This window comes from Python bivittatus, unplaced genomic scaffold (genome assembly GCF_059951505.1).
Source record: "Python bivittatus isolate LINGU-HERP-01145 unplaced genomic scaffold, Pbiv_v1 ctg000190_np1212, whole genome shotgun sequence".
Classification (NCBI taxonomy): domain Eukaryota; kingdom Metazoa; phylum Chordata; class Lepidosauria; order Squamata; family Pythonidae; genus Python; species Python bivittatus.
The window spans coordinates 20,532,264-20,547,926 of record NW_028277042.1 but is presented as its reverse complement, the minus strand read 5'-3'; the positions used below and the strand labels follow the sequence as shown (position 1 = coordinate 20,547,926).

General features: G+C 40.6%; 1 protein-coding gene across 2 annotated transcripts in view; it reads right to left on the bottom strand.

Annotated features, from left to right (window-relative positions):
* The window catches only part of BANP (BTG3 associated nuclear protein), a 114,811-nt gene that overhangs the window by 42,879 nt on the left and 56,269 nt on the right, over positions 1-15,663 (bottom strand). Inside the window, exons 9-11 of one of the 2 annotated variants that reach the window (XM_088136201.1) lie at positions 15,048-15,178; positions 10,868-10,939; positions 9,389-9,433 (exon numbers count right to left, since the gene is read on the bottom strand). In XM_088136201.1, the coding sequence (XP_087992327.1) occupies positions 9,389-9,433; positions 10,868-10,939; positions 15,048-15,178 (248 nt within the window). The remainder of the gene's footprint in view (positions 1-9,388; positions 9,434-10,867; positions 10,940-15,047; positions 15,179-15,663) is intronic. The other variant, XM_088136202.1, reaches the window with a different exon arrangement.

Genomic DNA, 15,663 nt, shown 5'->3' with positions numbered 1-15,663 from the left:
ACCCAACCTTCACTTGCTATATTAAACGCCTGCCCTTAACTACTTCTTGTTTAGCGACTGCCTCGTTTAGCAACCATTTGCAGTTACGACAGTGATGAAAAAGTAACTTTGTGACCAATCCTCGCACTGATGACCTTTGCAGGCCTGTAAAGCAAAGGAAAGCTGAAGGAAGATTGTAAGCACAGTTGCAGTTTCACTCAGTGACCGCTTTGCTTAACGACCGAGTTGCCAGTCCCAATTGGGGTCACTAAATGACGACTACCTGTAAATTAAGAAAAAGGCCTACTGCTTTCCAGGATGGAAGCTGGATACAGTCTAATTACAGCTACACAGAATCAAGTTCATTTGAGTAGAAAAGCAGGGTAAAAATAAAGCTGTACGTTTGGATGAAAAAAATGTGACGTTCTGATGACTGCCACAGGCACGGGCCAGAAAGAAGATAACTTATACAGTATTTTTTCACAAGCTTCTTGTCCAGTTACCTACTAATGAATTAACCTTGCTTATTTCCCCAACTCCTCATTATATGAAGCTCCCTTCTACTGATCTGATTCAGACCATACATTCAGTGATGGGTAAGCAATGAGAGAGGCTTCATGCCCTACTTTCAGTCTTCCTGGAAATAAGTGGATGCCCCATATGAAAGCAGGTCACTGGACTATGTGCATCTCTGGACTGATCCAGCAAGTTCCTCTTAAATTTAAGGTTCATACTTGCCTCTTCCTTCAGAGAGTTTCGGCACTCCAGTGCCTGCCTGTGCAAGAGCGCCTTCCCACTACACCTAAGATTGCATCCAGAAGCCAGGATGAGATTGTGAAAGTGGCTTGGATCCCCAAAGAAAAGGAGCATGCTCAATTTTCATCAGGATCCTGTCTCTGAGAGCACTACTTTGCCCTTTAAAGTGAAAACAACACTTCTGCCTCATGTTGCTCTGTGTGCCCATCTTCTTCAGTTCCTCTTCCCCTTTATAGGTAGCATGCTGGCAGTACTTTGGGGCTGAGCATCATGCTTGCCGAAAAAGCACTGCTTCTAACCAGGCAAGGGTGACCCACTGAAGAGAACCCCCTTTTTTTTTCCAACCAAAACAACTGGTTGGCAGAGCATATGCTGTACCACCTTGGAGAAAGAGCTAACGAATGCCTACAAACTCTTGGAAATCTTCTTGGACAGAGCAATGGAGCAGAGAAGCTGTAGAAGTTGTAGAAATTCTTCAAAACTGGAATACTGAAATACTCAACTACCCAAATTGTCAAATATTCAGCTAAAACACGACAGCAGTTTAGAACCAAAGAGGGGGTGGGAGCAAGCTGTCCCTTTGTTTTTTGTTTTTTTACCTTCAACAGTCTTTTATACCCAAATATTTTTGAAATGTTCCAGATGCACTGGGAGAAGAGGAGAGGAAGAGACATCACAATGATTTATAAAAAACTTCATTATTAAGTACACTGTGTGGTAATGAAATAAGCACTGTTCTGCAAGAAAAAAGAATGTTGTCACTTTGCCCTCTTTTGGCAGAGTTTTTTTTAAAAAACACACACAGAGTAATAATAGAAAAAAATAAACAAATGAACAACAGAACATCAATTAATATGATCCGAGCATGTCTGGCTTGGCAAACAGCTGAAAACTGATGCCCATCTTTCCTCTCAAGACAAATGTGTTCTTCATTTGCAGAATGTTCTATTATATTTTAATTAACAAGAAAACATTTCCCATGTCTCAAACAACCTCCCCTGCATAAAAAAAAATCCCAATTATTTTATGAGAAATGCATCACTAGAGTTTCTTGGATGCTTAAATAAGCTTCAGGACTTGAGTTGTCTACTTTGGCAATTGAATAGGTGAAGGAAATTAATTGGAATACGTTTGCTTTCATTAGCGCTCAAGAAAACCCCACGCCCTTTAACCAATGAGGTCACTTACTAGTCCCACAACCACTTGAGAGCATAGCCACCATAAACTTGCGTTATGAGACAAATATAATTGGTGCATATTAATACGTATCAACAAATCAGAGACGGAGCCTAGATAAATAAAAGAAGCCTGCCTGCCTGCCTCCCTTCCTTCCTTTGTAATCACCTGTCATGTGCATCTGCTCTGCCATTCCTCACTGAAATTCTTTCACTATATCACTTATAACCACAGAATAATATATTATATAGTAACACATGCAGTACTGCATGAGACACATATCTTAAGTCATTAGTTGTATGGGTTTTGTTTTTTTTAACAATGGTTGGGGAGAAGCAAAAGCCCAATTATGTTAGCACTGACGTCTACGTTAAATCGCTACCATGAGCGTCCACAAAGCTGTGCGGTGCCTAATCCAGGCATCCTGGCATGACAGAAATGAAAATGTGGGCGGTTGGGACTGGGGCAGCAGTGGAAACCACAGCGAGCATTAAAGAAGTCTAAGGCAATGGAGAAAGCAGAGAATTTGAAAGTCCACTGGAAAGACTCACCCAGCCCGGGTGTTGTTCACCGGCTACCTGATAAGCCATTTCTGGGATCTAAAATGTAAACTGACCAAGAGAGAGTCAAACAACGAGTGCTTCAGTTGCTCACCCTGCCTTCCCACCATGTAAATAAAGCAGCAGCCAAAAGACTGGTCCTCCTGCACAGATCAGATTTGGGAAAACCAAAGCATCAGTGCTTGGCAGCAATGCTGAGCAACACCAGGGTGGCACAATTCATAACACTGCTGCCAGTTTAGGAAAATAATTGGATGTGCTTTTGCATCTTGGAAGCAGTCTCAGCCAAAATGATATTCTAGTCCAATGTGTGCTCATGTGCTACTCTGGAGAAAGCAAGGAAAGAGACTTCCAGGACAGAAGCACTAACACCATGGAAAAGTGCTCTATAGGGTCAACTGCAGAGGTCATTAAAAAGGGGGAAGAAATTCAGAAGTTGAGAGATTTCAGTCTTTGGGCACAAGGGAGCAGAGCTGCGCCCATTATTTAAAAGTGTTGAGGGTAATGATCACCTGATCCTCACAAATGATTACCATAAAAAAAAATGAAAAAATTCTGCACACTCGCCCACACAATAGATTACTTAGAGATTTCCCTAGAAAAATACAAATGGACAGTTTTTATTATAAGAGGGAGTTTTTATTACACACACATAAGCCCATTCGTAAAGAGATGAAACCTAGGCAGAGACAGAACTTTGGAAAGCAAAGAAAATTATTTTCCATTCATTTAATAGATTACTATGCCTTATCACATCTCACCTTATTAAGTTCACAGCAATATTAAAACAAGACTTGAGTGAATAAAGAACAGAATATACTTCATATAAAGAAGAGACCCTTCCAAGTACTATTAATATTCCTGGTTGCGTGAATGGGATTTCTATGGACCAATACAATCTCTTAGTATACAATGCCCAAAGAATGGCAAAGGAATTATCCGTTTCCAGGAAGCTATTTATTCCGTCACCCCAGAATACTCTTTGGGCTTCAAGATTTCCACCAAATAAGCCACCTGAAAGATAGGAGTGATTGTTTTCCGTGCAACTAGCCATGTGCATCCAGGACGGTAGAGGTGCTTCAGGGCACATGGAAGAATGCAGGAAGTTTTCCTGTTCATTTCAAAAAAAACAACTGTCCCATATGTATCTTCTATATATACATATTTCAAAGGAAATATGGAAGACTTAAAGATTTTTGCCTTGGAGGGAAAAATACTTTAGTAAAAAACATTTGAGGTGACCCCACAATGAACTATGGCTTGGTTCTGTCTTCCTAGGAAGCTTGGGGCTGGGTAAGCTTTGAGGTGCAGACTTCATGAGTTAGAAAATTTAGTAACTGTTTTTTAACACCTTTTTGGTACCAAACAAGAAACAAAAGTAGGAAGGTTATATAGGGAGAAAGAATGAAAACAAAAGTCATACTTTTTCAAAACCTGGTTCTTGCTATCTGCAATGCTTATTTAAAAGTATCAAGATCTAATTAAGGTGCAAGACATTCTTAAAGGTTAATCATAAGATTAAAATAGTGACTGAGGTTTTCACTTTGTGAAAAAGTTTTACAAAAAACATTTAAATTAGAGCCTCTTGGTGATTTTTAATCCACCAAGGGGGCTGATGAGACTACGCCCCCAATCAGGTAACAAAGAGCAATAGGAAGACTCTGTCACACAAATCCTTAATCCTCATTGAAAAGGTTTCAGTGGAAGAAAAACCAAGCAGAAAGGACAATATGGTAGGTATCAAAAAAAAGGGAGACTGGTTGATATACTGGGGACTGGAAGTATCTATCCCATTTTACAAAAAAACTCTTCTCTTCAACGCATGTCAGCCTACTTACCCCTGCAGCATCAGATGAAAGTTCTCAGAAGGGAGGAGCTGGAATTCAGATGTTATTCTTACAGATATTAAATTATTTAAAAATGATAGCCCGCTCTGCACTTTGATACTAGAAGTGTCTAAAACTACAAGTAAATATGGTGGCAACTTTCCATTAATTCCTTTAATTAGCTGAAGTGTTTAAAATAACTAAAAAGTCATCCTGATTAATTGGTCTGGAGAATTCTGAAATGACCGCAAAGGGTACTGATAACCACTGCACAAATCCCATCTTTAAAGAGGGGAGGGGATGCCTAGGTGCTGAAATTCTCTTGGAAAACCATACTTGCCCTAAACTTATTCCCCGGTGGTAGAACCCACGAGACACTTGCTCTGCCCACAATGGACTTTGCCCCACAAACACACTCACGCATGCTTCCATTGTACTTAATACCACAAGCTATTATATAGCATCTGGAGTTGGAACTCTGCAGAAAAGACTTAACTGAAAAAAAATGAGAACGATGATCCTGTTACAAATAGAGAGAGGACCAAAGAGAAAATGTCCTCTGGAAAGAAAGAAAGAAAGAAAGAAAGAAAGAAAGAAAGAAAGAAAGAAAGGAAGGAAGGAAGGAAGGAAGGAAGGAAGGAAGGAAGGAAGGAAGGAAGGAAGGAAGGAAGGAAGGAAGGAAGGAAGGAAGGAAGGAAGGAAGGAAGGAAGGAAGGAAGGAAATCAATCAATCCCAATAACCATTATGCTACCAAGACAACTACAGGACTATTTTAAAGATCCAATAGAAATGATTAGAGTTTTATACCCCAGAACCAAAAACAGCTTCAGCAGTTTACTGTATACACTACTGGGGTGAAAAATCTGCAGCTGTTTCAACAGTAGCTAGCACAAACAAGTATGGAAAAGACCTTTAATTCTGCTGTTCGTTGACTGAATAAACATTATTACATTATAGATATCAATGCTTCCTTTAATCATATATTTACAAATAAGTTTACATTCTAATAACGTGGAAAAAGAAGGAACCAACTTACTCTTCTTAACCCCACTGAGTAAAATCTGTATGTATAATTGATCATTGTACATCAGGAAATTGTTGGATGACACCCATGTTTTAGGGGCCTTCTTTAATTCTTTTACCTGTTTCCTATAAGCAGCCTCATCAGTGTTAACCAAATTTAGCAGAAGTTGACAAGAATCTCAGATGATTGAAAAGATCAATCAGTTAAAATTTACATTTGGATACATTTGACTAAGTGGGATTATGGAATAAATGCCCTTTATTGTTTTGAGCCTATGATGATTTTGTCATGTTAGCATAATACGGAATGGAAAAAAAGACACCCCTCACCATCTTTGACTGCTGACCATGTTAGCTGAGGCTGATGGGTGGAGATCAACTATATCTACCAAGACCTGCCTGTAGTACAAGTGATACTAATTTCCATCCTTTTGCATTTTAAAAAGAAAGAAAGAAAGAAAGAAAGAAAGAAAGAAAGAAAGAAAAAACTTTTGGATTTCCAGCTGTATAGAGTTTAGTTGTTCATTTTGCTGTTGTTGTTCTAACAATCTTGTTTGTTTCTGGGTCTAGATTATTCAAAGCAGATGTTCTGAAACAAAAAAAACAGTGCAAGGCACAGCTGCTGCAGAAGTACACAAAAGAGAGAGAAGGCCTCTGTCAGTGGTGCAGTTGGAACAGTCCCCTTCTAAATGCCTCTGTCCTCTTAATATGAATTAGCTTACCCCAAAAGATATACAAGATGTCCAGTATTTGTCATCCAAATTCCCTCTGCCTTTTCTCAAAACCTCAAACAGTGTCCCGATCAAAGATTTCATCGGCAATGACTTCTGTTGAACCCAGAGAACTTATGTCTGTATCATACCCAGAGCTTGGGTCCAGAGGTCCAAGTTGAAGTACAAGAAATATTATTGTTTGATTATACTACAGTACAAGTTGATCCCCAGAATGAGTGTGAAGATTTTATTTACAAAACACATACTGTTGAAGTGGTCTGCTTTATCACTCTATCTTGATACGAAACCAAACATTCACAGTCAGAAAAGAGAATGCAGGCCACTCTGTTTGCATATTTAGCAACATTACTATTATCTTAAAAATACCGTTAGCTGCAGATGTATGCTATTCTTTTTCTTAATTGCCCCATCAAGAAGGCATTAGGACAGATATGTACAATATATCGGGTTGTGGCTGAATTTTGGTGTCTGCTGGAATGAGTGCATTCAAACAATGCTGCCATCTTAAAAGATGTTTTTTCTAGTTTTGGGAATGGTTGTTGGTGCACTACCTAAACGTGGAATATGTAAGAGGACACCTGTTTTTAGGACATAAAAATAGAATGATGCTTTCTCACAATTCTTGGACAGTATCATACTGAACACTCACTGCAAGAATCTTCCATATATATGTTCCTCTGACTTAATCATTTATAAGTGGTTTTTAAAATGCAAAGTTTGAACTGCTTAAACTCTGTAACTTAACACATTTCTGAAAGCTCGTGTATGTTTTTGACTGTCTCACAGGCCCAGAGGTCAAGATTACCTCACTGGACAGGAAAAAAAGCAGAACATTATCGCTGAACAGGCCCTTTTAATCAGATACTCTCTAGTTGAAGAAGTTTGGGGTGGAGTGTGGTGATCTTGAATTAAACAAGGACAGAGTAAACACAGAGTGTCCTTGTGCCAAGGACCTCCACAAGGAGGCCTCTACATTCATACATCACTGGGGCTTCTTCTTTTTTTAATTCCTGTAGGATGTTCGATTTAAATCTGACAGCCATACGCTATTGCATAAACAGAAGAATCAAACAGATATTTTAATTTGGAAAGCTATTTCAATTAGAAAAATGAGGTCTGGTTGCTTTTTCTTTCTTTTCGAACCAAGAAACTATTCCGAGTCTATACGCTACATAAAGTTTTATCGGTCCTCCAAATCAGCCAAATCAGTTTTAAAAAACACTAAAGCTGGAGCGCTTTTCCCCCCTAACTGCAACAAGCCTGTTACTGTGGGTCATGCCAGATCTCAACTGGACTTCAATCAATTAGATGGGTTCTGACAATGCTAATAAAAGGCGATATACAATTTGGAATGAAGAAAAAGGATCCATGTCATGGAAAACTAATGTTGAAGTTGGGTTGGACTGAGGCTTTCCCATGAAAAATTGGGCCTCTGTATAAACAGGCACATTTGGCATGAGCTAATGAGAAATAAACACATATTAGAATGAGTTGTGCAGTGACTGGGATATCAGACATCCTTCTGGGGCCCCTTATTTTTTTCCCATTTGTCTTTCCCTAAGATGTACAGATTGTCCCGTAGCCAGAAGTGAACAGGGATGTTCCCGACAGAGCTGTGAGGTCACTGGAACACATCAGTTCTTTCACACGGCATGTCACAAAGTGATTTCCATCGTTCTGTGGACGGGACACACTGGGAACAGATGCAGTAAATCCAGCTCTCTTACAGGGCGGGCAGAGCTACAGATCAAGTCAGGGGCAATACCAGATGGGCACCTCTCCTGTGCAAGCCTCGGTTCCAAAAAGAGGATGTAGCTGTTACACTTGGCCCAACTTGCACTTGTTTTAGAAATGTCCCCAAATACATCTCTTCTTCTCACCAGGCTGACAATGCCCCATCCAACCTGGGACCTAACACCCCACAGTCCAAATTTTGAGAGCAAAAAACCTGGCTTCTACAATTTCCATGTCCGCCCTACACAATTTCTCTATTACTTTCAAAAGCAAAAACAGTTGTCCAGGTTGGGAAACCTTTAGCTGGATCACACATTTTTAGAGTCAGGTTTGAGGCTGTCTATGCTAGGGGAAGTGGGTTGGGAGACACAAAGAAAGCTGCAGAGAAAATGAGAGAAAGGTGTTGATTAACCTGCAGCAGCATCTCCCCCTCTTTGCACAGAACTCTCGAGCCTCATCACCTTGCATAGGATGCACACAAGGGCACTCCCTGAAGTGTCAGCCTTTAGAGGAAGAGCTGGAGGGGGAAAGGAGCAGGAAATCAGAGGTGAGGAAAAGTAGACAATGAAGAAAGCCTCTGGGAATCTGCATCTATTGCCAAAAGCTAGCTCCTCCCGCTGTTCTGGGGAATCTCATAATCTGCATTAGTTAAAATAGAAAGTTTAATTATTTCTACATTTTGGTATTTCTATTAAACACACACTGAAACACAAAATGTCAAGCTAAAAGAACACATGTGGACAGAAAAAGAGAGTTACTCTATCACTTCCATGGAGTAGTGTGCCAGAAAAACAAGACCTAAATCCAGCACAGCTGCCCAGACCAAACACTCAAAAGGGCAAGGGCAAGGAGGAAGAGCAAGCCACTGGGGATATACCATGGATACCCTGAGGTTAAAGGCTCTTGGGAAGGCTGAAGTTTGGGAAATATGCAGAAAAAGGATTTCATACTTAAGACTCCTTAGCAACCTAAAGTGCTCTGCATCACAAATTACGTATGATCTTAAGACAAGGAGACAGAAGATAGACATCACTGGACGGTCTTTGGCGAAAAGGGGTATTCCCCGCCAGATGCTATTGGCCATGGGGATTGGGGCAGATGCTACAATGAAGCACAGATGTGAACTGCTTTTAAAGCAAAAGGCCCTATGCTGGAAGAGCGGTATCTGAGCATAAGCAAAGGGTCTCCTGATCAGCAATCTGAACCAGATCGCCATGTGTCTGAGAGAGAAAGTGTCTGCAATTCCTGGGATGTGGAGAATTTCTCTTTCTCACAATGATGAAGTCAAGTGCCTGTTATCATCAAACATCTCCATGTCTGCAAGTTTCTGGGCCACATCTGTCCATGCCGACAGCATCCGATAAGAAAAGAGCAATTTAGTACAATGACAAGGGAGCCAAAAACTCAATGAAATTTCAGATAAACACACACAAGGATGTCAGATAAGCATGTTCACCGGATAATCAGCTTATCTCACAAAGTTTCCTAAAATAAAAAAGTTTATATTCTGCCCAGTCTTAGGAAACTGCAAGAATTAGATGGTTTCCATTAGCCAACTGTAGCACAGCTGAAACAATAAGACAAAAGCTGGATTCCTACCTGGCCATCTTGCCCAACATGAACCTGATGTATCTGCAAGTTACCCTGTAAAATAAAGAAATGCATTTATTTATTTAACAGAAGTCTTTTACTCAAAGGAAATGTTCTGCTCCTATAATGAAAATTATGCCTTTGCAATGTTAATTAGAGTTGTGTTAGTATATTCAAGACAACTCTCCAATTCTCTCATTGAGAGGCGTTTTTTCTCTTCTCACGACAAGACCTTTAGCAAGAAGAAAAAGTGTAGGACTTATGCCACCTCTGACATTAAGGGGCTCTTGGAGTAAAGTTTTAAACTTGCTAATCACTAAACAGGATATGCTTTTTACATGCAAGCAATGTATCTGATCTGCAAATGTGTAGACATTCCTGAATGAAAAATATCTCTCTGCCTAAAACTAGCAGAGCAACAGGGTATCATTTTGGCAAGTCCAGAATCCAACTTTCTTAATGGGTACAATATCTGTAAACATTAGTGCTGGTATTTCCATTGACAGACTTTTCTTTTATCAAAATTCAGACTCAGAGGCAAACAAAAACTCTGTTAAGGAATTACAAAGATATCAGTTTCAAAAGATTTTGATTGTTGTGGCCAATCTTGGAGAAGTTTCTGAGTCTAGAAGTATAAAGAAAGCAGGGAAAAAAACCTTTTCATTTGTAACTACTAAGCCCTTAGAAATCTCTCTGAATCCTGAGGAACAGAAAAATTAATTTCATATACAGGACATTCACACAAAAGAGGCAAAATAGAGTTATGGGGGGATCCAATTTTTATCTTTCTATCATCTTTAGGCTGTCAACAACTACTCTGGCTCCATCCAAAAGAGTATAAATTGGAATAAACTCCTATCCAGATGTTATCTATTTAACTGGATAAAAGATGGACCTGATCCTGCTTCCCTTCACATCCAAGGTTACTCCCTCTGAAGTCATATGGGTGTGCAAATACAGCCGTTTCTTCCTGTAATTTGCTAATTTCACAAGAGACCAAGGCTCTCTTGCACTTCCTTGACGCCACAAGATTCTGAGCCACTACTGTTAGCTTGTCCGCAACTTCAGACTGATCTTGAAATTGTACAGCGTGAGTGGCTGTTCTGACACTTCTTATTCTCCTGTTTTATCTTTAGGTAAAGCTGAAGACTGACTAGCTTCCAGACAGAAATAATAAATTTAAGGAGGAAAGCATGTTCCTGCTACACATTATAAAATACACACAGCTCGGTAGCCAAGCACAGATCTGCATTTGACAGCATATGCTACCATCCCTACTCCAATTTAAAATTAGCTAGGAACTACAGGTGCATTTCAACCCCTGCACATTTTCTTCTCCATAAGTGGCCCAAGTGGCGAACAGGAGGGCGCTGCTGTTTCTTACAGCATCACACATTTAACTTAATGATTCTTGCCTTTGCCAGCCACATTGAGGACAAAGGACTCTAGATCAAGTTTGTCCCTCCAGACAGTCTGTTGTGGGCTCACCTCGCTGTCTTGAGTGATCTGGACCTGCTCTCCTTGTGGCACCTGTGCTATGTGGAGATGACCCTGTGGGATCCATGAATTTTAAAAAAAGGAAAAAACACAAGAAGCATTAGTCAATACCAGAGGAATACTGCCAACTTAAAACAGTACAGTTCAGCAGTGGGAGAAGCAGGCACAAAAGAAATCGAAGTCTCTTGCTGCACCTTGACATAATTTATTGCTAAAAGAGAAGGAATGCTAGCTTCAGGAAGGTGCACAACTAACTTTCCAAGGTTGTTTACTTTTTATAGATTTGTTTTGGTTTTTTTTTTAAACCATTCTCAGTATCCAGGGATTTTCTAACTCTGGGGGTAACAGGAAGAGCATAATTAACATGTTTGTTGAGAGCTACAATTGTCCTCCTGGTGCACAGCCTGGAAAATATCCACTGGGGCATAGCTCGTTTGGAAAGCTTGATCTTTCCCTGGGATCAAGCTCCCTCCAGATCCATCTCAGGATGTCTATGGGACAAGTATCCTCTTTTACATCCACCCGGTAACAACCAGACCGTAAAAATAAAAGGTGGGTCCCATCCTTCCGCTGATCTGATAACGCTGGAACAAATCATGTTCCGCCTCCTCCCAGCTGCCACAACACAGAGGAGATTCTTTTCTCAGTCTGTCAGCCTCCCCAGCATTCCTTCCCGCCGCACAAGATGGCCTGAATACTGTTGATAACTTCTGGCTACACATTTTTGCTCTATGTTTAGCATGCTTTATATTCTTATACCAATGGGGTAAAAGTCGTACATATTTGTCCCAAAAACATCACACAGGAATAAGGGCAGCCTCATGGATAGATCACAGAGCAAAGTTTAACTTGAAAACTTACATTTGCTGTTGCCATCTTCATTTACTTTACTGTGCATTCATTATGTAAATGCAATATTATGCGCACATAGAGCCATTAGATTTGCCTCATTAGCAGTTCATGCTTTTGCACGAACTAGCACTGATGCTGGCAAAGTTGGAGGGGGGGCAGGTACCAGCTTCCATTGATAAAGCAGTCATATCACTACTTGGAGAAAAGGAAACTGGCTTTGGGGACCCATGTGCTAGTAATCTCAAGGTCACCAGCAATCATTTTTTGTGGGGCAACCCAGAAACATATTTATTTACTTACTATATTTATAGACTACCAGACATTTGCAAGATTCCTGGTAGTTTTCAGTATACTTTGAAATCAACCAAAATATCGCTCAGATCAAAATGTACGGCCCCATAAAACGGAATTTAGCTTCCCTCTTCCAGCAACGCTCTTTAAAGCTCTGTGAACAGCTCCATCTTGATTACTTCAGCACATGTCAGGAAAGAGAGTGCCATGCAGATCTTGAGGGCACAGAGACTCTTCCTGTGGGATGGGTCCGTAAATGAATAATATTGGCTCCTCCTGCCTGAATGCCACGTAGGTGGGAACCCTCAGCATCCTTTAAGATGCACAAATCAGATGGATAGGTTCTACTGGAAGCAAACAGTCCTGGAGTAACTTGGGCACCAAGCCATGTAGAGCTTTAGTACATGGCCAAACCACCATTTTGGCTTGTACGTGGAACTCTATGGGGAAGCCATGCAGCACTACACAAAGATTGCATGAATCTAAAAGTTCCCAGCCACCAAAAGGTGGGCTTCTGGACTGGGTGCTGACTGCAGGTTTTAGGTAGTCTTCAAGGGAGCCCCCATGTAGGTTCCAAAAGGTGACAAGGGCATGAATGACTGCAGCCAGAGCCTCTCACAGCCGGCCCAGAATGCAGCCGCTTGGACAGCAAGTGGTGCTTGGCTGTTGCCTGCTTTCTGTTCTCGTTCTCACGCTGAAAGCCTTACATGACACAGGGGCAAGTTATCCGCAGGAGCACCTCCTCCATTCACACGCACAGTCTCAATGGGGCACTTTTGGCAAGGCCTGCCACAGACAGGTTTAATCTCAACGGTCGATTCTGCTTTTTTGGTGGCAGGGGCTCTTTTGAAAAACAAGATGCCACTGAAGTTAGGGCTTGCTGCCCTCTTGTTCCAGATTTAGTTCAGGACCGAGCTGAAAGCAGTCCTTTCTCCTCGGATCTTTTTGAGTGTTTTATGCTGCTGGCTGCGTAGGGTTGATGTTTCTGTGTTATATATTTATATTTCTGAAAGCCGCTCAAAGCCATTCGGGAGAGGGCAATAGATACTTTTGTAAAATAAATAAACACTTCCCCTTTGGCGGAGAAAACAATTCCCCAAGAAAAGATAAGCGTTTCCCTGGTATGGAATGGCACTCAGCTTTCAGCTGCTCCCCAGGGAAGTTGCGCCAGCTGACAGAAGCCTGAAGGGCTTAATAAAAAGGGCAGTTATAGATCACTGAGCTGTACAACTGCTGCCTGATTGAAAAAGAAAAAAGCTGATCAAGGGAAGTGGGGGGAAAATTGCACACAGGCTCTCATGGGCCCTTAGCTAGAGAGCTTTACCTGCTGGCAAACTTGGCTTCTCAAAATTCTTTTGGGTTCCTTTTCATGCTCCTGGGTATGAGCCCAAGATTAAATATATCCATGAGGAAGTCTGTCAAAGACCTTCCTTATAATATAAAGCAACAAAAATTGCACATGAATTTGAAAGAAACACTGATCCTCCTGTTTTAAATAGTTTCATTTCCTTTGGAAGGAAACTGTCTATTTATAGCAGGGAAGCAGCAGGACCAAGTATCAAAATGACAATAGGAGCTGTATATAAAATAAGACCACAGAGCCAATCCTGGCTGAAATTATAAGCAAGCACCTTCCCTTCTGAACACCAAATCCTCATCGGCTTCTAGAGAAAAGTTGGCAAAATATTCTGCTTTTAAAAAAAAAAAAAAATCTGATTATGCTGTTTGCAAATTAAGGAAATACTTCAAGTACAGTGAGAAAAGTTCTTCTACCTATATGTCCCTTTGCATCCCATAAGCATATGGTAAATTCCCCATACACTACCTGGAACTTAAAAAATGAAATACTAAATGGGAAAACCTAACCAAAGACCAAATTGTCCTAAATATTAGTTGTGGTGGAACAACAGTGGAAAAGAGTCATCACTGTCTGCTCATCTTCTGGACTTCCCAGACGCATCTGGTTGGCTTGCCAACTGCCCCCATCACTATGGGACACAGAATGCCAAAACAGATAGGCCTTTGGCTTCACTTTCTGTACCATTAATGTTCTTAGATCTTTCATGGCATTTCCTTTATCTCTCTACCCGAGGAAGCTCTGGAAAGGTTTCTCTGACTTCTCTGCATAAATATGCAATAGAAGCAAGACTGAAATAATCAAGAACGTGTTTTACACAGACTTTGTAGGGGGGATGGATCCTGCACTAAAACAAAAAGCCTAGTTTGAGTTTTGTTGGTCATCCTGGGTGCTTGTCTGAGCAGAAAGAAAAGGTATAAATGAAATAACTATCAGAATTAATCCTTCATGCACACAAGTGGGGATGGGAATGAATTATACTGGCTTGAATTTTAATACAAACTGACCTTGTTTGCATTTCCAGAGCCAATATATAAACTCGAATGCAATTGATCCTGAGTTTTTTGGTTACGAAATTGAATTCAAGCTTTTCTATGACCTACCAATGCAATCCTTTAAGAAACACAAAAGCCTGAGTAACAGCAAAAGTGCCACCCTTAACGCTTAAACTTCCGGCCTTCTGTGGCTTTTGGGGTCGAAGTATTAACTTTCTTTAAACTTTTTGAAGAAAAGAATTTAATGTCAATGTTTATAAACTTTGCTTATATACACAAATTTAAATGTATACACATGTAAGGAATTCAGCTAACAGATGTCGAAAAATACTTCAGAAAGCACTTTGGAAAAATTAGGGCAAACGGATTGCTAGTAGGGGGGAAGGGGCGCATGTATAATCCATCAAGACTGCACCCTGCATGGGATGGAAGAACGGAAAGTAATCATCTGCATGCAAGTTCATACATGCATATGCAATGACTACAGATACTAATATCAATGGTACATTTGCATGCGTATATACATCCAGGACCACACTAGAAAACTGATTTTCCAAAGCACATACACACATGCCTTCATTACTTAAGTCTTAGAAAATTGTATTTTTGAACCTAAACTGCACACAAATAAAGCAGTTGTAGGCAATATAAGAGACAGTAAAGAATGAATACTTACTACTTGAACTTGGCCATCTTCTCCTATCTGGTGGATCTGGACTTGCTGGGCATTGGCCAAAGCATAATGAAGAGCCTGCGGTTGGTTGGCCTGAATTTCATTCGGTGCTGACACTGTGCTCTGGGTGCTGTCTAAAAAACAAATAGAAGTTCACATCATTTGTTACAGAGCTCTCCACCTCTGATAACACAGAACGTTTAGATTAGACTTCTCCGACGTGAGTCACTATGGGAGTAGAAGTCTCTACAGAGCTAGGGAACGCTAGGCTGGAGAGGGCTAGAAAGGAAAGGGATGTAAGTCATGGCACGACTGCTGCTACAAAACAGAAGGGATCCATCATTTATTATAAAAAACTAAAAGGTAACTAAAATGTGAACGTTTCTTAGGTCATTTAATATTAAACTATAATTTGCATTATTAGGGAACTCCAATGATAACATCGGCGACACCCTTTCAGGAGAGAATGTGTGTTTTGCATGTCTATGCGAGAGGGATGCATACACACCGTATAACCCAGTTGTGGAAGCTGAAACTTTTCCCCAACTCTGTTTTAGTAACCTAGAAATGGTTCCAGATTAATTAGCAAAGTTTCCAGCTGGAAAAGCAAGGTTTTTCC